The sequence below is a fragment of the Schistocerca gregaria genome, chromosome 7 (assembly GCF_023897955.1).
Source record: "Schistocerca gregaria isolate iqSchGreg1 chromosome 7, iqSchGreg1.2, whole genome shotgun sequence".
Classification (NCBI taxonomy): Eukaryota; Metazoa; Arthropoda; class Insecta; order Orthoptera; family Acrididae; genus Schistocerca; species Schistocerca gregaria.
This window is the reverse complement of record NC_064926.1, coordinates 398,627,954-398,653,483: the sequence shown is the minus strand read 5'-3', so window position 1 is coordinate 398,653,483 and position 25,530 is coordinate 398,627,954. Positions and strand designations below refer to the sequence as shown.

The 25,530-nt window shown below is 39.0% G+C and overlaps 1 protein-coding gene across 1 annotated transcript in view; it reads right to left on the bottom strand.

Annotated features, from left to right (window-relative positions):
- Positions 1–25,530, bottom strand: part of LOC126282194 (putative helicase MOV-10) — a 461,728-nt gene that overhangs the window by 218,800 nt on the left and 217,398 nt on the right. Inside the window, exon 8 of the mRNA XM_049981723.1 lies at positions 23,417–23,600. Within this exon, the coding sequence (XP_049837680.1) occupies positions 23,417–23,600 (184 nt within the window). The remainder of the gene's footprint in view (positions 1–23,416; positions 23,601–25,530) is intronic.

Here is a 25,530-nt window from a genome sequence, read left to right as displayed (position 1 = left end):
CCTGGGGTCAGATCCATCACATGATCACACTGACAGAACCACAGGCACATAGGCACAGGCAACAGAGCATGCCCAATGTCGGCACTAGTACAGTGTATATCCATCTTTCACAGCAATGCAGGCTGCTATTCTCCCATGGAGACGATCGTAGAGATGCTGGATGTAGTCCTGTGGAACGGCTTGCCATGCCATTTCCACCTGGCACCTCAGATGGACCAGCGTTCGTGCTGGATGTGCTGACCGCGTGAGACGACACTTCATCCAGTCCCAAACATGCTCAATGGGGGACAGATCCGGAGATCTTGCTGGCCAGGATAGTTGACTTACACCTTCTAGAGCACGTTGTGTGGCACAGGATACATGCGGACGTGCATTGTCCTGTTGGAACAGCAAGTTCCCTTGCCGGTCTAGGAATGGTAGAACAATGGGTTCGATGATAGTTTGGATGTACCGTGCACTATTCAGTGTCCCCTTGACGATCACCAGAGGTGTACGGCCAGTGTAGGAGATCGCTCCCCACACCATGATGCCGGGTGTTGGCCCTGTGTGCCTCGGTCGTATGCAGTCCTGATTATGGCGCTCACCTGCACGGCGCCAAACACGCATACGACCATCATTGGCACCAAGGCAGAAGCGACTCTCATCGCTGAAGACGACACGTCTCCATTCGTCCCTCCATTCACGCCTGTCGCGACACCACTGGAGCCGGGCTGCACGATGTTGAGGCGTGAGCGGAAGACGGCCTAACGGTGTGCGAGACCGTAGCCCAGCTTCATGGAGACGGTTGCGAATGGTCCTCCCGATACCCAGGAGCAACAGTGTCCCTAATTTGCTGGGATGTGGCGGTGCGGTCCCCTACGGCACTGCGTAGGATCCTACGGTCTTGGCGTGCATTCGTGCGTCGCTGCGGTCCGGTCCCAGGTCGACGGGCGCGTGCACCTTCCGCCGACCGCTGGCGACAACATCGATGTACTGTGGAGACCTCATGCCCCACGTGTTGAGCAATTCGGTGGTACGTCCACCCGGCCTCCCGCATGCCCGCAATATGCCCTCGCTCAAAGTCCGTCAACTGCACATACGGTTCACGTCCACACTGTCGCGGCATGCTACCAGTGTTAAAGACTGCGATGGAGCTCCGTATGCCACGGCAAACTGGCTGACACTGACAGCGGCGGTGCACAAATGCTGCCCAGCTAGAGCCATTCGACGGCCAACACCGCGGTTCCTGGTGTGTCCGCTGTGCCGTGCGTGTGATCATTGCTTGTACAGCCCTCTCGCAGTGTCCGGAGCAAGTATGGTGGGTCTAACACACCGGTGTCAATGTGTTCTTTTTTCCATTTCCAGGAGTGTATTTTACCCAAGAGGACACCATCATCATTTAACCATACAGTAAAGCTGCATGCCCTCGGGAAAAAAATATGGCTGTAGTTTCCCCTTGCTTTCAGCCATTCACAGTACCAGCACAGCAAGGCTGTTTTGGTTGGTGTTACAAGGCCAGATCAGTCAATCATCCAGACTGTTGCCCCTGCAACTACTGAAAAGGCTGCTGCCCCTCTTCAGGAACCACATGTTTGTCTGGCCTCTCAACAGATACCCCACCATTGAGGTTGCACCTACGGTACGGCTATCTGTATCGCTGAGGCACGCGAGCCTCCCCACCAATGGCAAGGTCAATGGTTCGTGGGGGGAATTGACAGCTTTATCCAGACTATTTGACAGTCCGACCTAGTATTGATCTCAACTGCGTTTAAACAGCTTTTAACTGCAATGAACACACTACCTACCATAGAATCAGTCCTATCCTTCCTACACATTGTCCAATCACTGTGTTGGTCTGCAGATGACATTGCTTTGCATACTTTCAATCAACACAATCATCTTTTGTGGTAACGCAGGTAAGGTCAAAAGAGTATGTATTCCATATAAACTTGTAGAAAGAATATTGCACAAGCCTCCTCAAAGAACTAGGAATTGTCATACTTATGAGCCAGTAAATTTACTCTTTATTGGTAACTTATTTGGGGTCAGTAACAATGTCTGTATGAAACAGGTTTCAGCTTTGCCAGGATATAAACAACAGATAAGAGTTCTGTGTGAAGTTTGTTTGAAGAACTACATTAAAAACAGCTACTGAACACTGTAACTAATCACCTGCTGGTGCTACCTCAGCTTACTGTCAATCTTAGATGCCTAAGAGCTTCTTATATCAGCCTCTTCCTGTGTGAACCCAATGATCTTTACTATAGGTAACTGTACTTCACTTTTATTATGAGACGCAAAGCTGCTACTCACCATATAGCGGAGATGCTGAGTCACAGATAGGCACAACAAAAAGACTCTCACAATTATAGCTTTTGGCCATTAAGGCCTTTGTCAACAATAGGCTGACATACACATGCGTGTGTGTTGAAGCGCGCGCACACACACACACACACACACACACACACACACACACAAACACGCGCGCGTGCGACTGCAGTGTCAGTCAACTGAAACTGCACTTTAACTGATGAAAGCTGTAATTGTGAGAGGCTTTCTGTTGTGGCTATCTGCGACTCAGCATCTCCACTATGTGTTGAGTAGAACTTTCCTTCTCATAACATTGTTACAGTCCATCCTGGATTTTCCATTGTTCGATTTGTAATTCACTTTTATCTGTTTGGAAATGAATAATAAGACTGTCTGTAAGGTTAAGAGATCAGTTGTTCACTGTTAACTGCTTAAAAACTTGTATTAATATTCTCAGTGTTTTTCAAAGAGTTCTCTTCAACAGTCATGCTCTCCGCAGATCTTCATTACTTAGTTTGTTTTTTGTGCTTGTGGTTCAATCATTCATGCATCTGCTGCATTCTATCAAGATGACTCTTAGCAATGGTGAACAACAGAAGCCTACGCAAACAAATAGCAGTAGCTCAGAAACTAATTCTGAGAACTGTATTGATATAGTCAACTAAAACATGTAATTTGTGCCTCATCAATGTAAAACACTCACAAAATCAGAATGAAGGCTACAATTTAATAAAAGTCCACCTCTACTGCTTTCTCAGTTATTTCAAGTATTTGGTGTTCATATTATAACATATTTAATATTAATATTAAAATCACTACACAGAAAATTATCAAATGATAAAATTTATCTGACTACTCTGTAGCTTAGCAGTTAAATGCCATGTTACACATCCAAATACTCAAAAGTTGAATTAGCTATCAGTCCAAATACTTATTTTATTTATTTTTTGTTACTTATTACTAGTTTCACCTCTGAAAAGATTTGTTATTGTGGAAAAATGCCAATTTGCCTATAGTCTGGACATCATGTTAAACAGTATCAAAACCCTTAATAAATTAGAGAAATATATTACAGACAGACACTTTGTGTTAAGAAACAGAATTCGTATGGGTAAGAGAAGATATTAATTTTCTGGTTGATGAGGAAATATTTGAAAATAGTTGTCTTGAATTAGCAGGATAAAATATTTTAATAATTTTGATATGTGGAATCCCAGGTAAAGATATAACAAAAGTATTTCTACTTAAAGTCCGAGGTCGCTAGCAGAAACTAATGCAAGAGAAGAAAAAGGATTTTGACAGCTACTGACTTTAAACATAAAAACAGTAAATGAATCCAGTGTATCAGCACAATTTTTCTGATCTGATTCAAGCTTTTAGTTTCAACCTAAACTTCACAGAATTCAAGCAAGAATGTGAGCGAATTGCAATTTATATAGATAACAGATAACACCATGACAAATTTTACATATGATAGCATAAGAAAATTCCATATTGATTAACAGATTTCTTCTCATTCTGCATTGTTTTTCGAGTTAACTGAATATAAATGAACCAGTCATTGGGAAAATGTGCATAAAATGATAATAAAGTAAAGAAAATTGAACTTGTTCTATTGTAGATTTGAAGAAGTAAACTGGATAATGTGAAGTTCTAAAAACTATAACAGATTTCTTGGAAGTTAACTGTATGGTTTAATTTGATCTATCCACTTACAGTCTGCCACAACGAAATGCCTTGCAAACAAAAATGGATATTTGCTGGAACAAAAGTGTCAAGTGCCAGAAAAAGACAGTTGCACAATGAACTGAAAGGTATAACACTTCAATAGCAATGAAAACTGTTAAACTGTTGACTTCTTTAACAATTTCACAGCTGTAGATTGATTAGAAAATACAGGAAATTGTTCATCAGAATGATACATTATTTCACAGGGTATTTCACAAGTATCCATTTTCAGGCCCACTTCTGTTTCCATTTCATTACAGGTTTTGCTTCAGATATTTACAAACCAATCAGTTTTGTTCACAGATGGCACATTGGTGCTCTTTGTAAGCAAAAAACAGAATAAATTCCACAAAGCCTCATTGACACCAGAAACAGCTTAGGATATTGATTTGACCTAAATTGATTAACATTAAATATTAAATGGATAGACATGATACAGATCTAACTGACACAGCTTAAAACTACACAATCAAAACCAAGTAGTTCCAAATTACATATAAAAATCAGAACTTAAGAAAGCACATTCTATCAAATGTTTTTAGAAGGGAATTTACCGTAATCTTCTAGTGTGTTCTTGTGGTAAACAAGACAAACAGCGTTGCATTCACAGTGAAAGTACTGTCCTACACAAGTGACTAGGACAGTAGAAAAACTATTTACCACAACTACTTTCGATATACTATGTTGTTGTTGTTGTCTTCAGTCCTGAGACTGGTTTGATGCAGCTCTCCATGCTACTCTATCCTGTGCAAGCTGCTTCATCTCCCAGTACCTACTACAACCTACATCCTTCTGAATCTGCTTAGTGTACTCATCTCTCGGTCTCCCTCTACGATTTTTACCCTCCACACTGCCCTCCAATGCTAAATTTGTGATCCCTTGATGCCTCAAAACATGTCCTGCCAACCGATCCCTTCTTCTAGTCAAGTTGTGCCACAAACTTCTCTTCTCCCCAATCCTATTCAATACTTCCTCATTAGTTATGTGATCTACCCATTTAATCTTCAGCATTCTTCTGTAGCACCACATTTCGAAAGCTTCTATTCTCTTCTTGTCCAAACTAGTTATCGTCCATGTTTCACTTCCATACATGGCTACACTCCAAACAAATATTTTCAGAAATGACTTCCTGACACTTAAATCTATATTCGATGTTAACAAATTTCTCTTCTTCAGAAACGCTTTCCTTGCCATTGCCAGTCTACATTTTATATCCTCTCTACTTCGACCATCATCAGTTATTTTACTTCCTAAATAGCAAAACTCCTTTACTACTTTAAGTGTCTCATTTCCTAATCTAATTCCCTCAGTATCACCCGGTTTTATTCGACTACATTCCATTATCCTCGTTTTGCTTTTGTTGATGTTCATCTTATATCCTCCTTTCAAGACACTGTCCATTCCGTTCAACTGCTCTTGCAAGTCCTTTGCCGTCTCTGACAGAATTACAATGTCATCGGCGAACCTCAAAGTTTTTACTTCGTCTCCATGAATTTTAATACCTACTCCAAATTTTTCTTTTGTTTCCTTTACTGCTTGCTCAATATACAGATTGAATAACATCGGGGAGAGGCTACAACCCTGTCTCACTCCTTTCCCAACCACTGCTTCCCTTTCATGCCCCTCGACTCTTATGACTGCCATCTGGTTTCTGTACAAATTGTAAATAGCCTTTCGCTCCCTGTATTTTACCTCTGCCACCTTTAGAATTTGAAAAAGAGTATTCCAGTCAACATTGTCAAAAGCTTTCTCTAAGTCTACAAATGCTAGAAACGTAGGTTTGCCTTTTCTTAATCTTTCTTCTAAGATAAGTCGTAAGGTCAGTATTGCCTCACGTGTTCCGACATTTCGACGGAATCCAAACTGATCCTCCCCGAGGTCCGCATCTACCAGTTTTTCCATTCGTCTGTAAAGAATTCGCTTTAGTATTTTGCAGCTGTGACTTATTAAACTGATAGTTCGGTAATTTTCACATCTGTCAGCACCTGCTTTCTTTGGGATTGGAATTATTATATTCTTCTTGAAGTCTGAGGGTATTTTGCCTGTCTCATACATCTTGCTCACCAGCTGGTAGAGTTTTGTCATGACTGGCTCTCCCAAGGCCGTCAGTAGTTCTAATGGAATGTTGTCTACTCCGGGGGCCTTGTTTTGACTCAGGTCTTTCAGTGCTCTGTCAAACTCTTCACGCAGTATCGTATCTCCCATTTCGTCTTCATCTACATCCTCTTCCATTTCCATAATATTGTCCTCAAGTACATCACCCTTGTATAAACCTTCTATATACTCCTTCCACCTTTCTGCCTTCCCTTCTTTGCTTAGAACTGGGTTGCCATCTGAGCTCTTGATATTCATACACGTGGTTCTCTTCTCTCCAAAGGTCTCTTTAATTTTCCTGTAGGCAGTATCTATCTTACCCCTAGTGAGATAAGCATCTACATCCTTACATTTGTCCTCTAGCCATCCCTGTTTAGCCATTTTGCACTTCCTGTCGATCTCATTTTTGAGACGTTTGTATTCCTTTTTGCCTGCTTCATTTACTACATTTTTATATTTTCTCCTTTCATCAATTAAATTCAATATTTCTTCTGTTACCCAAGGATTTCTAGCAGCCCTCGTCTTTTTACCTACTTTATCCTCTGCTGCCCTCACTACTTCATCCCTCAGAGCTACCCATTCTTCTTCTACTGTATTTCTTTCCCCTATTCCTGTCAATTGTTCCCTTATGCTCTCCCTGAAACTCTGTACAACCTCTGGTTCTTTCAGTTTATCCAGGTCCCATCTCCTTAATTTCCCACATTTTTGCAGTTTCTTCAGTTTTAATCTACAGGTCATAACCAATAGATTGTGGTCAGAGTCCACATCTGCCCCTGGAAATGTCTTACAATTTAAAACCTGGTTCCTAAATCTCTGTCTTACCATTATATAATCTATACTATAAGATATGGAATAATCTTTTCAGAGAATAAAATTAGTGGGAATAGGATACTGTTACCATATGTAATATTAAGCCTAGGGAGTCATGTAATGGTTATTAGGGACCTAAATACTTTAACTGTTCCGTGTATTTATATTTCTCAACTGTTTACCTTTGCCTTTATTTCCACTAACATCTATGTTCTTAAATATCTGGAACTTCCTGTTGAATGTGGCAGCTCGTTCTTTTCAGAGGAACTGAAAAGAATGAGTATTAGAGAAATTGAGGGAGATTTATTACATGAAAATGAAAATACTGAAAAATGTTATTACCAGTGTCCTGAAGACAGTTACATCTTCAATAATTAATTTGAACAGAAATATAAGCGTTTCCCAGGAAGTATTCTGCATTTTATACGTCATTGTCAACATTATCATAAAAATGTAGCAAAAATTTTACTGAATATCTTGTAATAGGTGTTAGAATAAAAGGAGCCACAAGAAGAGTACCAAATTGATCACTAGACAAGTTTTGGTAGAATTTAAAATCAGTGATGTTAGCTTCACACAAAGATGCTGCTGAATATAACTCTGATACTTGGTATGGACTGGACATTAAAGCAAACATAAATTTTAATTAGCAGGATATGAAAAAACTTTTACTGAACCAAAGACTTGGATTTCTGGAGAAACAAGTATAGTAAAAAATAGCCAAAGTCATCACATAAGGGCGGGGAGGGGTGGGGTGGGGTGGGATGGGGGAAGATTTTGGAGACAGATGTTATTTAGTGGTTATATCAAGAACGTTGTCATGATGAAATAAAAACTAACTTGTATAGTGAATTAGTAGCTAAAAAATTACCTCAAGCAGGAACTATCAAATACAGAAAACAGAGATGAACTAGAAAATTTCCTATGGGAATACAGTGATATTTTTGATGTTAAGGCAGGGAGAGTAAAAGGTTCTCACTTGTGGATTTCAATTAAAAGCCCATGCTCCATTCTTTCTTAAGCCCTATGCCATATCAACATGTAAAAGAAAGATAGTAGAAAGCGAGATGCAAAAGTGGAGAATAATGGAGAGAAGTAGGTGTCAGTACAACAACCCTTTAGTGGTGGTATCTAAATGTGATTGAGGAATAAGACTTGTATAAGACTCATGACATTTGAATAGTTATCTTGAAAGAGAAGCAGACCATTAAGAGAATACAGATGAATTGCTAAACAAGTATGAAAATGTGAAATTAATGACTAATCTTGACCTCACTTCCAGTTTTCACCACACTGACCTAGAATATGATTCCAGAAAATGTAGAGCATTTTTATATAATGGAAAAAACTTTCAGTATTGTGCTGTGCCATTTGGTTTATACATTTCTGTAGCAGAATTTGTTAGGAGATTTGATTTTGTTTTGGGAAGGAAACTTTTTGAAAAGTTGTATATACATGTAGATGATATTTTGTTGTTAAGTAGAACTTTGGACGAACATATGGACACCTTGAGAGAAATTAGAAAAAATATGAGGCTAGGGGAAATGACATTAAAACTTGAAAGATGTAGATTTGCTGTGAAACAATTAGAAGTCCTTGGTCACAGCACACTGAAGGGAGAATTTTGATTCATCAAGAAGAAATTGAACCCACTGCAAAATTTAAAAAACCTAGGAATATGAAGGAATTAAAGTAATTTTACAGATTAGTGCATGGAGCGTAAAAATCATAGAGGGAGACCAAGAGATGAATACACTAAGCAGATTCAGAGGGATGTAGGTTGCAGTAGGTACTGAGAGATGAAGAAGCTTGCACAGGATAGAGTAGCATGGAGAGCTGCATCAAACAAGTCTCTGAACTGAAGACCACAACAACAACAACAACAGATTAGTAGACCTCTATAGGAAGAACATTAGAACCCACACATTAAATGCACATTTTTTTGAATAATATTTTTATGAAAAGTAGCATGTGGGTACTGAAACTAAGAAACATTTGCATGACAGTATTATTCTATATGGACCAGATTTATCTTTACCATTTTGCTTAATGACAGATAGTTGTGATGCTGTATTAGGTGTATATCTGTTTCAAGAAAAAGGTTATTGTAGTAACTGAACATCACTCAACTACACTTGCTAGTAGAACATTGCAAAAGCATGAAAAGAACTACTGTATTTACCCAAGTATAAGACGACCCTCAATACAATCATTAAAAGCCAAATACATAGAACAGAATCCCAACGTTTACAAAGAAACTTCTGTCTGCTTAACACTCCTTTCCTCTCACTCATCATAGTTCTCAGCCACATTGCGTCACTGTTCCTCCCTCAAACTTACGGCAGTGCTTGTGATTGAGTAACAGTGAAACATGGGCAATGTAACAACAGAAACTAATGCATAAATAAAAGACTCCAAACACTATTAAGGTCACAATCACTATTAAGCGCAATTCTTGAACTTCTGCTCCTCCCATGATATAGTGACATCTGTTTGTACTGTCTCCACAACTGTCTTTCTGTTGTAATTTGTGCTCATGGCAACAATTATTGTCAGTTTGATATGATTTAATTCAGTAAAATCATCAGTTTCTCGAACCCATATAAAATATGGTCTTGGGTTTCGAATCAAGTAATGGTTTTTGCAGGACAAGATTTTCACCCTTGAACATTTGCTTACTTAAAAAGCGACATAAATATATGAATACAGTATCAATACATACATGGAAAATTTACTGCAAACCTATTCTAATACAACGACAGTTGGTAAGTTGATAGGATTTGTTATTATTTTCTCTGTTGTTTCACAAAATCGTCAATTTTTAAGCAAACCATTAGATCTTTGTAGTGGCTAACTCATAATTTCTGGTGTATACCTTGCACTACTGGTACAAGACAAATATCACGCCATTTTTCGAGCAAGGTTGATACTGTATGGTTTGCTTTGGCACATCAGAAAATCTTGAGCCCATTCGAGTGCAAGTATTGTTTGGCATGCCCTACCCCTCAGGAATGTTCAAAATAAATTTGTATGCAAACTAAATAGAAAAAGCTTCATCTGTAAATGATTGTCAGTCCCTATATTAATCTGGAGAGCTGCATCAAACCAGTCTCAGGACTGAAGACCACAACAACAACAACATATTAATCTATGAAACAATGTAAAAATAGATCTAAAAACAAAGATTCTGTAACTTAGCAAATGAAAGCGTTGGTACATTGATAGAAACAATAACAAACACAAACACACACACAAATTTTGAGCTTTCGCAACCCAAGGTCGCTTCATCAGGAAAGAGGGAAGGAGAGGGATAGACAAAAGGATGTGGGTTTTATATAATGTTGTATATAACTTTCTCAACTATTTTGGAAAAGACAGGAAGGATTGATACTGGTCTGTAGTTTTGTATTTTGTTGTTGTCATCTTTCTTAAAAATGGGTGTTACCTGTGTTATTTTGAGTCTGTCTGGAAAGGTGCCTGATTCTATTATATTGTTGACTGTTGCAGACAGAGGTACAGAGACATTTTGGCTGCAGGCTTTTAAAACATTAGTATTTAGGCCATCATGCCCAGCTGAATTAGAGGGTTTTAGAGAGCTAATGATGCCCATTATTTCTGCACAGTTTGTGGGGGCTAGATATATACTATGGTCACATGTATTATCTTTAAAACTGTAGTGCATGTTTTTGTGTTTGTCATTTATGGCTTCCCCTACGGACGAAAAATATTCATTAAAAATATTTGCAATTTCCAGTTGGTCTTTTATGAGCATACCATTGTGCTTAATAGTAAAGTCCATACAGGATTTGTCACTGCAGGTTCTAAAACTGTTTATGACTGCCCAGATGCCAGCAGTTACGTTGTGTGAGTTTTGAAGCTTATTTGCAACATAGTTGCTCCTGGTCTGTGAGAGAAAGTCCTTATAGTGTGCTTGATATATTTTGAAGGCTTCCTTTACCTCAGGAATCTCTCTATTATTCAGCATTGCACTGTGGAGAAGTTTTAATTTTTCCCTCGCTTCAGTGACATTACTGTTTACCCAAATATTTTTGTTTATATTTCTTGTTTGTTTCATTTTTGTGATTACAACTGGGCATGTGGTATCAAGGCAGTAATAGAAGTCAGTAGCCTAGGTATCATATGAAAAGCTATTATTTTCAAACCATTTTATTTGTGCTAGCATGCAGTTTAGTCTATTTATGTTGTCATTATACATTATTCTTTTAGTTACAAACTGTTGCTTTGTAGTGACAGTGGGGGCCTCATGGAGCTCCAATTTAAGCTGTACTGCATGGTGATCTGAGATGGCTAGTTTTAAAACCGATGCACTGTGGGATAGGTGGGTCATGTTTGTTATTATGTTGTCAAGACATGTTTTACTATTGCCAATTTCTCTAGCGGGTTCCCGAATGAGTGGGGTTGGGTTACATTCATCACACAGATGATGTAACTTTTTGGTGCTGACATCATTTGTAAATAAATCTACAATTATATCCCCTGTAACTATAATATTTACATTACCATTTAGCCCAGAAAATGTTGTGTCTATATATACAAGCAAGTCAGAAAGATTTACAAAAAAGGTATCTGTATTTGCTGCAGGTGGCCTGTAAACACCGATAACTGTTATGTTATCTCTACCCCATTTTAGGTGTATTGCAGCAAATTCTGAGACTCCTTCCAAGCAGAAGGCACTCACATCAATAACATTAAAATTACTTTCATTTACAGTGAAAATTGCTACACCTCCCCCAGTCTTGTCTTTTCTACTGAAGGCTGTGCAGAATTTCATACACAATGGTTGACTAATGCTAATCAGAGCTTCATTGTACCAATGTTCAGTTACAACTAATATACCGGGTTTGTCAATCCATGAAATTACATCTAGATCATTATGCTTATTCCTAAGACTACCAAGATTCTGGTGTATGATTTTAAGGCTTAGTTTTACCTGCTGGACCTTAGAGGATAATTTTGGACAAGCAATGAGGCCAGCAGGCTTTACAAGTTTCCCTGGCTTGCCAGCAGTGGCTGGTATTGTGGCAGATTTTGTTGAGGTGGGTTGTACCACCCCATGGCAATGGACTTCTTTTCATCACTTTGTGAACAATGTCGCCTGACTTTCTCAATAATTTTGCTACTAACAATCTTTTTGCCTCTTTTGTTCATGTGCAGACCATGAGATGTGTGCAGCTCCCTTTCTAGATAGCTGACATCTACTAGAGACATATTCTGAAATTTACTACATAGAGCTTTAATCCTGTCATTTGTTTTATGAACTTCCCAGTTCACAATAGACTGTTTCATAAGATCATGCCTCTGTAGAATGTTGACAACAATTGTTTTAGTGTTATTTAACATACCCAGTACCATTTTCATATGTCAATTGCATCATTTGCTTGATTTCTTGCTACATCATATGAACCTCCCATAATAATGACACAGTCATTGGATGAGAAGGAGTCACAATCCTGCATGCATGGCTTCACTACAGCAGAAAGAGGGGCTCCAGGCTGGATGTGGCCTACTGCTGCAAAGTTGTCTTGCATATTTGCGATGTTTTGCGCTATTTCACGTCCATGGCTGTCTCCATATAATAGAATCCGGCCCTGCTTGTGTTTCTGATTGTAGTCATTTCCTCTGTTTTTCTTTAGGGACGATTTCTTGCATGTAATTTCACAGATTCCATTTCCTTGGACCATTTGTTTACGTTCAGTTTCATGTTTTGGACACAAGTTTGGGACTTGGTGTTTTCTGAACTTATCACTGACAAGTTTTATTTATTTATTTATTTATTTATTTATTTTTTTGCTGCTAGTTTGCACGGACTGAACTTGTTCTTGTTCCACTATTTCGTCGAGAATTTGAAATCTGTTTTGAGTAATGACGGCAGGAAAGCTTTCCTTGGTTTTTAGTTTAGGCCTACATTCGTTCATCAGGCACTGTTGTACAAATTCACACAACTTCTTATTTAAGAGAGTAACTTCAACCTTTAGGCTCTGGATTTCACTTACCATATCGCCGACCAGTACAGATAATTCACACCTACACTAACAAATTTTTGCTTTATGATAGTTATCTGAATTCTGAACACAGCACTTACTGCAGTTCCAGCATGTTATAAATTCATTATTTTCTTTCACAGATGAGTCCACTTTTCCACATCGAAAATGATACGAGTTATTACATTCCTTGCACGTGATTCCAGTTTTAAGTACTTTTCCGCAGTTTTTACACTTTTCCCCATCAAAACACGAGTTTTTACGTAAGCTAAGAACTTTACCATTACTATTTGCCGCCATCTTATTGCTCACACTTGTCTGTATAACTCAACACCTGTCACTTTGCTTTTCAATGGGTTACACACAACTTAATGGATTCTATACTACATTGCTTATTGCTCACAACTCTCTGTATAAACTAACACTTGTCACTTTGCCTATTGTCATACAAGTATTTTATAAGCATTGTTATATTAATTCAGTAACAATTTCCTTATTATTCACATGCTTATGAATACTTCACCCTTGTCACTTTGTTAACATGCTTGGCTAGTTAAACCTATATTTGTCAGTTGGACTGATTATATGAATCTACACTTGTGGCTCTGCTTAATGTTCCTCTGTTAATTACACACTTAGTTACATAAACCTATATTTGTCACAATGTTCGGATATTTACTTGAATTATATAAACTTGCACTTATATAGAATATTGATTAGCTATATGAATATATGAAAGAACTTTTGCCTCCTTCATTACATAGATGAATTTATGAACATTCACATTTTGCTTTTAGATGTTACACACGAGAATCATACTACTTAAACACACACACACACACACACACACACACAAATCATAATATGTTATTGCATAATGTATTGAGCCAGTTTCTCATTTTATTACATCAGTATATACACTGAAATTTATCCATTGCGCATTGTGTTGACTTAACATCTGAGTCAACAGATGAAATATGAACTGAGATCATGTACTTATTTTCTCACTATAGTCAGCTATAATACTTTGATAATACAAAAATTAAGAGCAACAGTATCCTAAGGTGATCAGATTTTGGTTACTCTATGCCATGTACTTTGTAACTCTGAGGGCACAATAGCTTGACAAGAAGAAGAATTTTGTACTTACTTTGAACTTTACGCTGATGATACACTTCATTCTGTCACATTATGATGGTGTTGATGATGATAATTATGTTAAAGGATAAATGGAACCACACACACACACACACACACACACACACACACACACACACACACACACACATGTTTTTAATATATTTTTCCCATGTGGAAGTTTCTTTCTATATATATATATATATATATATATATATATATATATATATATATATATATATAGAAAGAAACTTCCACATGGGAAAAATATATTAAAAACAAAGATTCCAAGACTTACCAAGCGGGAAAGCGCCGGCGGACAGGCACATGAACAAAACACACAAACACACACACAGAATTACGAGCTTTCGCAACTGGCAGTTGCTTCGTCAGGAAAGAGGGAAGGAGAGGGAAAAATGAAAGGATGTGGGTTTTAAGGCAGAGGGTAAGGAGTCATTCCAATCCCGGGAGCGGAAAGACTTCCCTTAGGGGAAAAAAAGGACAGGTGTACACTCGCACACACACACACACACATATCAATCCGCACATTCACAGACACAAGCAGACAAATATGTCTGCTTGTGTCTGTGAATGTGCGGATGGATATGTGTGTGTGTGTGTGTGCGAGTGTACACCTGTCCTTTTTTTCCCCTAAGGGAAGTCTTTCCGCTCCCGGGATTGGAATGACTCCATGACTCCTTACCCTCTCCCTTAAAACCCACATCCTTTCGTCTTTCCCTCTCATTCCCTCTTTCCTGAAGAAGCAACCATCAGTTGCGAAAGCTAGTAATTCTGTGTGTGTGTTTGTGTGTTTTGTTCATTGTGCCTGTCTGCCGGCGCTTTCCTGCTTATATATTTTTCCCATGTGGAAGTATATATATATATATATATATATATATATATATATATATATATATATATATATATATATATATATATAATAGAAAGAAACTTCCACATGGGAAAAATATATTAAAAACAAAGATTCCAAGACTTACCAAGCGGGGAAGCGCGGGTAGATAGGCACAATAAATAAAACACACAAACACCACATTTGTGGAGCAATGTCTGCTTGTGTCTGTGTGTGTGCGGATGGATATGTGTGTGTGTGCGAGTGTACACCTGTCCTTTTTTCCCCGAAGGGAAGTCTTTCTGCTCCCGGGAGTGGAATGACTCCTTACCCTCTCCCTTAAAACCCTTATCCTTTCGTCTTTCCCTCTCCTTCCCTCTTTCCTGAAGAAGCAACCGCCGGTTGCGAAAGCTAGAAATTCTGTGTGTGGTGTTTGTGTGTTTTATTTATTGTGCCTATCTACCGGCGCTTTCCCGTTTGGTAAGTCTTGGAATCTTTGTTTTTAATATATATATACACTCCTGGAAATGGAAAAAAGAACACATGGACACCGGTGTGTCAGACCCACCATACTTGCTCCAGACACTGCCAGAGGGCTGTACAAGCAATGATCACACGCACGGCACAGCGGACACACCAGGAACCACGGTGTTGGCCGCCGAATGGCGCTAGCTACGCAGCATTCGTGCACCGCCGCCGTCAGTGTCAGCCAGTTTGCCGTGGCATACGGAGCTCCATCGCAGTCTTTAACACTGGTAGCATGCTGCGACAGCGTGGACATGAACCGTATGTGCAGTTGACGTACTTTGAGCGAGGGCGTATAGTGGGCATGCGGGAGGCCGGGTGGACGTACTGCCGAATTTCTCAACACGTGGGGCGTGAAGTCTCCACAGTACATCGATATTGTCGCCAGTGGTCGGCGTAAGGTGCACGTGCCCGTCGACCTAGGACCGGACCACAGCAACGCACGGATGCACGCCGAGACCGTAGGATCCTACGCAGTGCCATAGGGGACCGCACCGCCACTTCCCAGGAAATTAGGGACGCTGTTGCTCCTGGGGTATCGGCGAGGACCATTCGCAACCGTCTCCATGAAGCTGGGCTACGGTCCCGCACACCGTTAGGCCGTCTTCCGCTCACGCCCCAACATCATGCAGCCCGCCTCCAGTGGTGTCGCGACAGGCGTGAATGGAGGGACGAATGGAGACGTGTCGTCTTCAGCGAAGAGAGTCGGTTCTGCCTTGGTGCCAATGATGGTCGTATGCGTGTTTGGCGCCGTGCAGGTGAGCGCCACAATCAGGACTACATACGAACGAGGCACACAGGGCCAACACCCGGCATCATGGTGTGGGGAGCGATCTCCTACACTGGCCGTACACCTCTGGTGATCGTCGAGGGGACACTGAATAGTGCATGGTACATCCAAACCGTCATCGAACCCATCGTTCTACCATTCCTAGACCGGCAAGGGAACTTGCTGTTCCAACAGGACAATGCACGTCCGCATGTATCTCGTGCCACCCAACGTGCTCTAGAAGGTGTAAGTCAACTACCCTGGCCAGTAAGATCTCCGGATCTGTCCCCCATTGAGCATGTTTGGGACTGGATGAAGCGTCGTCTCACGCGGTCTGCATGTCCAGCACGAACGCTGGTCCAACTGAGGCGCCAGGTGGAAATGGTTGGCAACCCGTTCCACAGGACTACATTCAGCATCTCTACGATCGTCTCCATGGGAGAATAGCAGCCTGCATTGCTGCGAAAGGTGGATATACACTGTACTAGTGCCGACATTGTGCATGCTCTGTTGCCTGTGTCTATGTGCCTGTGGTTCTGTCAGTGTGACCATGTGATGTATCTGACCCCAGGAATGTGTCAATAAAGTTTCCCCTTCCTGGGACAATGAATTCACGGTGTTCTTATTTCAATTTCCAGGAGTGTATATATATATTTGCTAATACTATAATCACTATTGCTTGAGATGTTTATGCTGTCCTGAGAGACTGATGAATTATTATGCATATGCACACGTTCACTCATGATTTGTTGTTCAGACATATGGATTTCAATGAAAAATGATTTGCAATGTTGTACTGAGGTATTTGATATGATAAATGGGTAAGAGATTCATTCACTTGTGGAAGTAGGACTGCCATAACATTAACATTTCTTGCCTGAACTACAGGAATACTCTGATGTCTAATACTGATGATATTTTCTTGCATAATACAAACTTGACTAAAGCATGTTATTGCACTCCTACATTGCTAACTGGACCAGGAGAGTGTAGAAACATTAAGTGGAAAAAAGAAAAAAAAGACTTTAAGTGTTTTCTGTTTGTGCTCAATGAGAGTGTGACTATGATGAAAGTAAAATACTGAAAGGATAAGTAAAGTTTCAATTGACTTGAGCTATGTCCGATGAAAAATGATTGTAATGACAGACATAAGGAGAGATTTAAATTATGCCCATGATAGGAAAAGTTCACTCAGATTTTAAGTACAGTAGACTCAGCAACAGAATCACTTTTCTATAAGGAAGTATTATGATGTATTGTGAAAACTTAACTGGAGTTGAAGATACTGTGATGTGTGAGTGTGTTGTTCTATTTATTTTTTATGTGCCATATTTTGTGAATGAAAGGTATACTTCATAAATACGTAGATAAATTGTTTAGACACTTTATTAGTAGAGAATTGATTATGAGATATTTAAAAAAAGATAAATGATGTTTGAAGTTGGGTCTTATTTGGAATAGTGAAAGACAGCCATTATCATACACAATGCTGTGAATCTTGACAAAATGTAGACTGAGAGTAAAATACTTGTAAGTGGGATTACTTTACCTGCCTCTTGAACAAGTAAAAAAATTGAAACGGAAAAATGAAAGAAAAAAGCTGAGAGTAAAACACTTGTATAATGAAATATGTTGCAAATGTATAGTGATTAAAGTGAAACTTAGAATTTTTGCCTCCCCAGAATTCAAAGATTTACAAAAACATTAAGACTTTTTTTTTACTGGAGCAATTGAACTGCTCCTGACATTTATATGTAAAGATTTATAATTTGTGTCATATTATATAAATTGCATTAACTTGAATAATTTATTTTACACTTAACAATCATACTTGCTGCCATATTAAAAACTCTTGTCACCTGAACTACAGAGGCATATGTTATCTGAAATCTAATTTGCAATCAAAGAACTGCATATGTAATATTAATTTGTAAAATCCATTATTTTTTACTTATAAATTTATTACCTGCAAACCTGTGTATACAACACAGTACTGGTAATCACACATAAGTATTTACTTTGTATTACATGTTGTCATCACTTCTTTCAATTTTGTAACATTTTATTATACTGGAAATGCAAAAGGTTATTTAATTTTGTCTTGAAGCACTAAGATTCATACCTGATCATCAGAATTAGTTAGGAATGATACTACTGATCTAATACTTAATGTTTCATACACTCTGTGTCAAATTAGATACACAACATTCATCTTTTTTTCAAACAGTACAATTTCACAAACAGGTTTGTGCCAGTGGTATTCAGATTACGTAAATTTCTATCATACATACACAACAGGATCTATGCCAGTGTCATTCTGAAAATTTTTTATGCCTGTGGTATTCTGATTATGTAAATTTGTATCGCACATGCAAAACTGGAGGTTAACATTGTCATTTTCACTTGCAACTTTTAAAACATGTAAAACTGTGCCTAAAAACCTTCTGGAAAGGGGTGAAACTTAATAGCTAGGACCTCTCCGGTCTTCAAAGTTTGTTACCAGTAGATTCTCTCTCACAGTAATTAATTTAAAAGCCAATAATAAGTCAAAAGAAATCCTAAGCATAGCCAAATACGGGCAATAAACTTGGACAATGTATTGCTTATGCTTCAAGTAGACACTTTAATTGGTAGGAAAGTTTGAAACCACATTATTTTCTTAAAATCCCTAAAATACAGTTACAATTATTGTCAATGATACATATTTTACATCTGATGTTATTTGAAAGTAAAGAACAGACTCAAATTAGACATGAGTCTCACTATGTAACTGCAAAGAGCATTATCTTGTCTGCCCTCATTTTTGAATAACTGTTATTACTGAAATGAAGTACATTCTTAATAAAGCTAGGAAACATGCTAGAACAAAATTATATTTGATATTTAATGAATAGTCCATTGAAAGGTAATATGTATTGTTATATTTACATATCTGGCTATTTTCAATGCGAATGAGACTGACCAGTAACAAGATTCTACTCTGTGTAATGACATTTTATTTAAGATTCATAAAATGTCATTTACTGTTCCGATACCTGTCAAAATTCAATGCATTTCTTTAATTTTCTGTTTATAACAATCATGTCATTGTAGCAAAACATATATAAGGCGTATTCAGAACCACTGTTGTGCATGCAGTTTTGGCCAAAGTTTCAAGGTACCCTCTGTGTGGATCTTGCTTGTGAATTGTAATTGATTCTTAAAGGCACACACTGTGTCAACCTTGCACAGTTGTACTATGACTTGTCTTATTGCCTGAGTGACTTCCACATAGAAATAAACTAAGCTGAAACTCAAAACCATGTGTGGCATGAGTTAATGTGGGCATTACTACCAACTTGCTCACTTTTTGTAATATCAGGACTTCAATTTATTTCTTTTCTAAAGCAACAACAACAAATCAGCTCTATGAAACAGATAACTCAAATTAAGTATTTGATCCCTGGCAAATGAGGAAACCTTTCATTTACACTACTGGCCATTAAAATTACTACACCAAGAAGAAATGCACATGATAAATTGGACAAATATATTATACTAGAACTGACATGTCATGACATGTCATTACATTTTCACGCAGTTTGGGTGCATAGATCCTGAGAAATCAGTACCCAGAACAACTGCCTCTGGCCGTAATAATGGCCTTGATACATCTGGGCATTGAGTCAAACAGAGCTTCGATGGCGTGTACAGGTACAGCTGCCCATGCATCTTCAACATGATACCACAGTTCATCAAGAGCAGTAACTGGCATATTGTGATGAGCCAGCTGCTCAGCCATCATTGACCAGACATTTTCAATTAGTGAGAGATCTGGAGAATGTGCCAGCCAGGACAGCAGTCAAACATCTTCTGTATGCCGGGTGATACAGGACCTGCAACACGCGGTCGTGCACTATCCTGCTGAAATGTAGGGTTTCGCAGGGATTGAATGAAGGGTAGAGCCACGGGTCGTAACACATCTGAAATGTAACGTCCACTGTTCAAAGTACCGGCGGAGCGAACAAGAAGTGACCAAGACGTGTAACCAATGGCACCCCCTACCATCACGCCAGGTGATACGCCAGTATGGCGATGACAAATACACGCTTCCAATGTGCGTTCACACCGCGATGTGGCCAAACATGGATGTGACCATCATGATGCTGTAAACAGAACCTGGATTCATCTGGGGGGGAAAAAATGATGTTTTGCCATTCGTGCACCCAGGTTTGTCATTGAGTAGACCATCACAGGCACTCCTGTCTGTGATGCAGCGTCAAGGGTAACTGCAGCCATAATCTCTGAGCTGATAGTTAATGCTGCTGCAAACGCCGTCAAAGTGTTCGTGCAGATGGTTGCTGTCTTGGAAACGTCTCCATCTGTTGACTGAGGGATCGAGACATGGCTGCACGATCCATTACAGCCATGCAGATAAGATGCCTGTCATCTCTACTGCTAGTGATACGAGGCCATTGGGATCCAGCACGGTGCTCCGTATTACTCTCCTGAAGCCACTGTTTCCATATTCTGCTAGCAGTCATTGGAGCTCGACCAACACGAGCAGGAATGTCGCAATACGATAAACTGCAATTGCGATAGGCTCCAACCCGACCTTTATCAAAGTTGGAAACGTGATGGTACACATTTCTCCTCCTTACATGAGGCATCACAACAACGTTTCACCAGGCAACGTCGGTCAACTGCTGTTTGTGTATGAGAAATCGGTTGGAAACTTTCCTCATGCCAGTACATTGTAGGTGTTGCCACCGGCACCAACCTTGTGTGAATGCTCTGAAAAGCTAATCATTTGCATATCACAGCATCTTCTTCCTGTTGGTTAAATTTCGCATTTGTAGCACGTCAGCTTCGTGGTGTGGCAATTTTAACGGCCAGTAGTGTATAATGGGAAAACATCACTCAGAGTACTGTAAGGGGATGTGTTTACATTAAGAGGCTGTGTACACACTTGCACACTACAACTGTCTCTGCAGATAGTGCTCCAGATTTTAATTTTAGGATTCATTCTCTTTGATGTAAGCATATACTGAAATCACTATTGGCTGTTGGTGATACTTATTTTGTAAGCAGGGGCTTAGAATTTCTGTACTGATGCATAATTAATGTCCTTATTAATGCATTCAGACACAGAGAAGAAGTTTAATGTGTTGCACTAGGTATGGTCACAGACCCTAGTACTTCACACTACCCCTGTGTTTGATTTTTTTAACTAGTCATTCCAGTGTAAATGTTAGTTTTGTGAGAGTGACAGTGACAACGATAATCAGACTATGTTGAAGGGAAACTAAAGGAAATTAAGGAGATACAACAGCTGACAAGAATGCTGATTGTATGGATGCAAATGTACATATGTGCATTGCAATTGGGAAAATGATAACTGCTTCTATGGGCCTTTCAGAGCTCTGTGTACACATACAAAACTATTAGATTCTCTGGCAGGAGCATTCAAATTACGTTTTTGTGACACAATCCATCATAGCATTACATGTATGTGGAATCAAACATTGCACTGATGATTACATGAATTCACAAAGTTATATAAATTGATCAAGGATTTGTTGTTGGAAGAACATTGATGTACAAAACCACGCAGAAGCCACCCATTTAATAATATACTGGCCAACATTCACTTCTAAACATATGAGATTTTCTGAGCATTAATGAATATATCTGTACAAAATTCTATTTTTCATTACAGACAAGTCAGAAAACAAATGAAGAAACTTCTCTAAACAGAACTTCTTGAAATGCACAGAAACACAATAGCTTGGAAACACATACAGATGGCTCACAGAAGCATACTGCAATGGATGAGATACGAGACTAGCATTAGCATGTAGCAGAAGTCTATCTGAAACAAACTTCTCAAATAAAAATTGTATATTCCTTTCCTAACATGATGGTTAAACATTCCTAGTTGTTAGCATGATAAATCAATTTTACACTTACAAATAGTTTTCATGGGATTCATTCATTTTGAGGAAACTTCTTGGTCTAAGTTACAGCAGACTCTCTTGTAATTGGCTTTAACTAGGCTTTAACTATGAAAATAAATAAAAAGCATTGATTCAACCAATGTACACATCAAGACTACAAGTTTCCATTTGTATTCATCAAGATCAAGAAAAACTGGATGTGAAAGAAGTCAGGCAAGGAGATTCCATATTGCTAAAACTAAACTCATCAGACCTAGTGGACATTCTCAGATCCTTAAATTGGAAACCAATGAAGAAATACATGTTAATGGAAGATATCTGCACCCTTTCCTCTTGCTGATGACTGTACAGCCTGCCACTAGTGCAGATAAACTTCAAAAAGTAATGAAACAACTTAACGCATCAAATTTTAAAGTACGCCTGACATTGATTTTTATAATGAGATAAAAAAAAAGAAAAGGGTTACAGAACCATTTGATGAGTTTTTGTATTCAGGGTATTTTAAGACAATAACTGTGTGGGCTGTATAAGGAATAAACAGAAGAGTAAATAAAACATTGAGTGCTTTTCGTGGATGACATATGGCTTTGAAACCTAAGCTTAAAGTATGGTGGAAATGTTGAATTTACAAATGGTATGCATCTTCAGTTTTGATATATTACATTGAAGCAAGTACTTTTTATAGAAAGTAAACTGCATACTGCTTAGAGCAAACAATGGAGAGAGAGAACATGTGAATTTCTAGGAGAGAAAGCAAATAAAGAAACAGATCAGAGGACAAACTGCAGTACTAGATGCATTAAAGTTGTGATAAAAATAAAATAGAGATGGGTGGTAAACATATCCAGGTGACTGGAACCATGAGATAAAGAAAGGCTGAGATGAAGGCCTAATGGAAAGCAGGTAGAAGACATTTGAATGCATGCTGGAATAGCATGGAGGTATACTGCTGATGACCCTGAGCATAGAAAAGATTAGAACAAGCCTTTATACTGCAGTGGTCGTTTATCCAACAGCAGTTGTTAAACTTCTGCAGATGATTTAAATTACTGAAGATAACCGCATCTAAGAACCACCTGTCATTCTCTATTGCACTTCAGCTTTCACATCCGATTGCAGTCTCTGTACCGAGAAATAACGCTAACTTTGACATTACACCTCTGAGTAGCCTTGGTCAATATTATATCAAAAGAATCAATTTTAAAACCTCCATTATTGTGTATACTGCAGTGTTAACAATTCTGAAAAACAACATAATGTGACACAAAAATATTACCTTCAATATGCATAATTTTTTATTGGGGTGCAATGTCATTGTTTCCTCTTTACGATCATACTTGTGTATATCTATGAGCATTTGATGTTCTTCCATATGGAGTAGAAACTTCATGAATTGACTGTAGTTTTCTTTGTTCAGATTTGGAATAAACTTGCCCTTGCTGGTTTTCTTCAACATTCCTCTGAAAGTAAAATATACGAATTACAGCAGCTCAATGTGACATCATACATAAAAAGTGGCATACAAGTGGTGTCCATTACACATATAACATAACACATTTGCTGAACTAATGAAATGAATGAGGTGACCAGTGTAGGATGTAGGTCATGTAACTCAGGCAAAGAGAATTCATTTCACTCTGATCATATTATTTCTCTGATTTACCGCTCTAAACTTAGCTAGTGTAAGCACAAATAGTGCTAAGCAATACAGTGGAAAGCCTGGAAATCAAACCCTGCTCTCCTACTTATTAGGCAGGGGTGTTAGCCACTAAGTCACCTTGGCAAAGCGGTTCTGCCCCCATCTATTTTAAAGTCTCACAACCGGAATTGTCAAAGCTTTCCATGTTCTGGAATAGCACCTCAGTATTGAATGTAGAAGGGGGATCCAGTCTGTAACCCAGGTCCAGGTACTTATACAAATAAAATGACTCAATTTTAGAGTATACTGACTTTATATATACAGAATGAACCAGTGAGAGAAAAAAACCAAGGCTGGGAACCGAACGCACGTCTTCTGCTTACTAGGTAGCTGCATTAGCCACAAAGTCTCCTTAGTGAAGTGGTTTCACAAACTGCATGGATTAGCCTGGCATGCCTCCTTCCTTCTTCTTCTGCTTACTAGATAGGTGCATAAGCCACTGAGCCTCCTTAGCAAAGTGGTTTCACAAACTGTATACATTACCCTGGGACGCCTCCTTCCTTGATCCAAATTCTCACAGCCTTCCTATCTACTTTAAGTAGACTAGGATGTTCAAGTAACACAAACAGGTGCAGCATATCATCTTCATGAGATGAATTCATAGGGTTCAACCGTGGGCCCATTACTTTTCTTGTTCTTACATTAATGACTACCATTTTATTTGCAGTTGGAGGCAGATTTAATCCTTAATGTCAAATGGAGCGAAGAAGAATCTTTAGAAAAAAACAGTAAGTGATGTTTTTAATAAAAGTATTATTTGGCTGTGTACAAATTGACTGGTTTAAACTTTGAAAAGAATGTAACTCATCCAGTTTTGTCTTGTTAAATGTACTGAAGTGCCAAAAAACTGGTATAGGCATGTGTATTCAAATACAGACACATGTAAACTGTCTCATTACTGCACTGCACTTGGCAATGCCTATATAAGACAACAAGGGTCTGGCGCAGTTCTCAGATCAGCTATTGATGTACAATGGTAGGTTATCAAGATTTAAGTGAGTTTGAACATGGTATTATAGTCTGCACACTAGTGATGGGACACAGAATCTCCGAGGCAGCGATGAAGTGGGGATCTCTATCTCTATCTAATCTCCAACATCGCTGTGGCTGGAAAAAGAGATTGTGCAAGAACAGGATCAACGATGACTGAAGAGAATCATTCAACATGACAGAAGTGCAACCCTTCTGCAGATTGCTGCAGATTTCAAAGGTGGGCCATTAGCAAGTGTCAGCATGCAACCCATTCAACAAAACATCATCGATATGTGTTTCCAGAGCCGAAGGCCCACTTGTGAACCCTTAATGACTGCATGACACAAAAGCTTTATGCCTCGTCTGGGAGCGTCAACACTGACATTAGACTGTCGATGTCTGGAAATATGTTGTCTAGTCAGAAGAATCTCTTTTCAAATTGTATGGAGGGGATGGACGTGTATGGGTATGGAGACAACCTCAGGAATCCATGTATCCTGAATGTCAGCAGGGGACTATTCAAGCTGGTGGAGGCTCTGTTATTATGTGGGGCATTTGCAGTTGATGTGATACAGGACCCCCAATACGTTTAGATACGACTCTGACATGTGGCACATACATAAGCGTCCTCTCTGATCACCTGCATCCATTCATGTCCATTGTGCATTCCGGCAGACGTGGGCAATTCCAGCAGGACAATGTGACACCCCACACTTCCA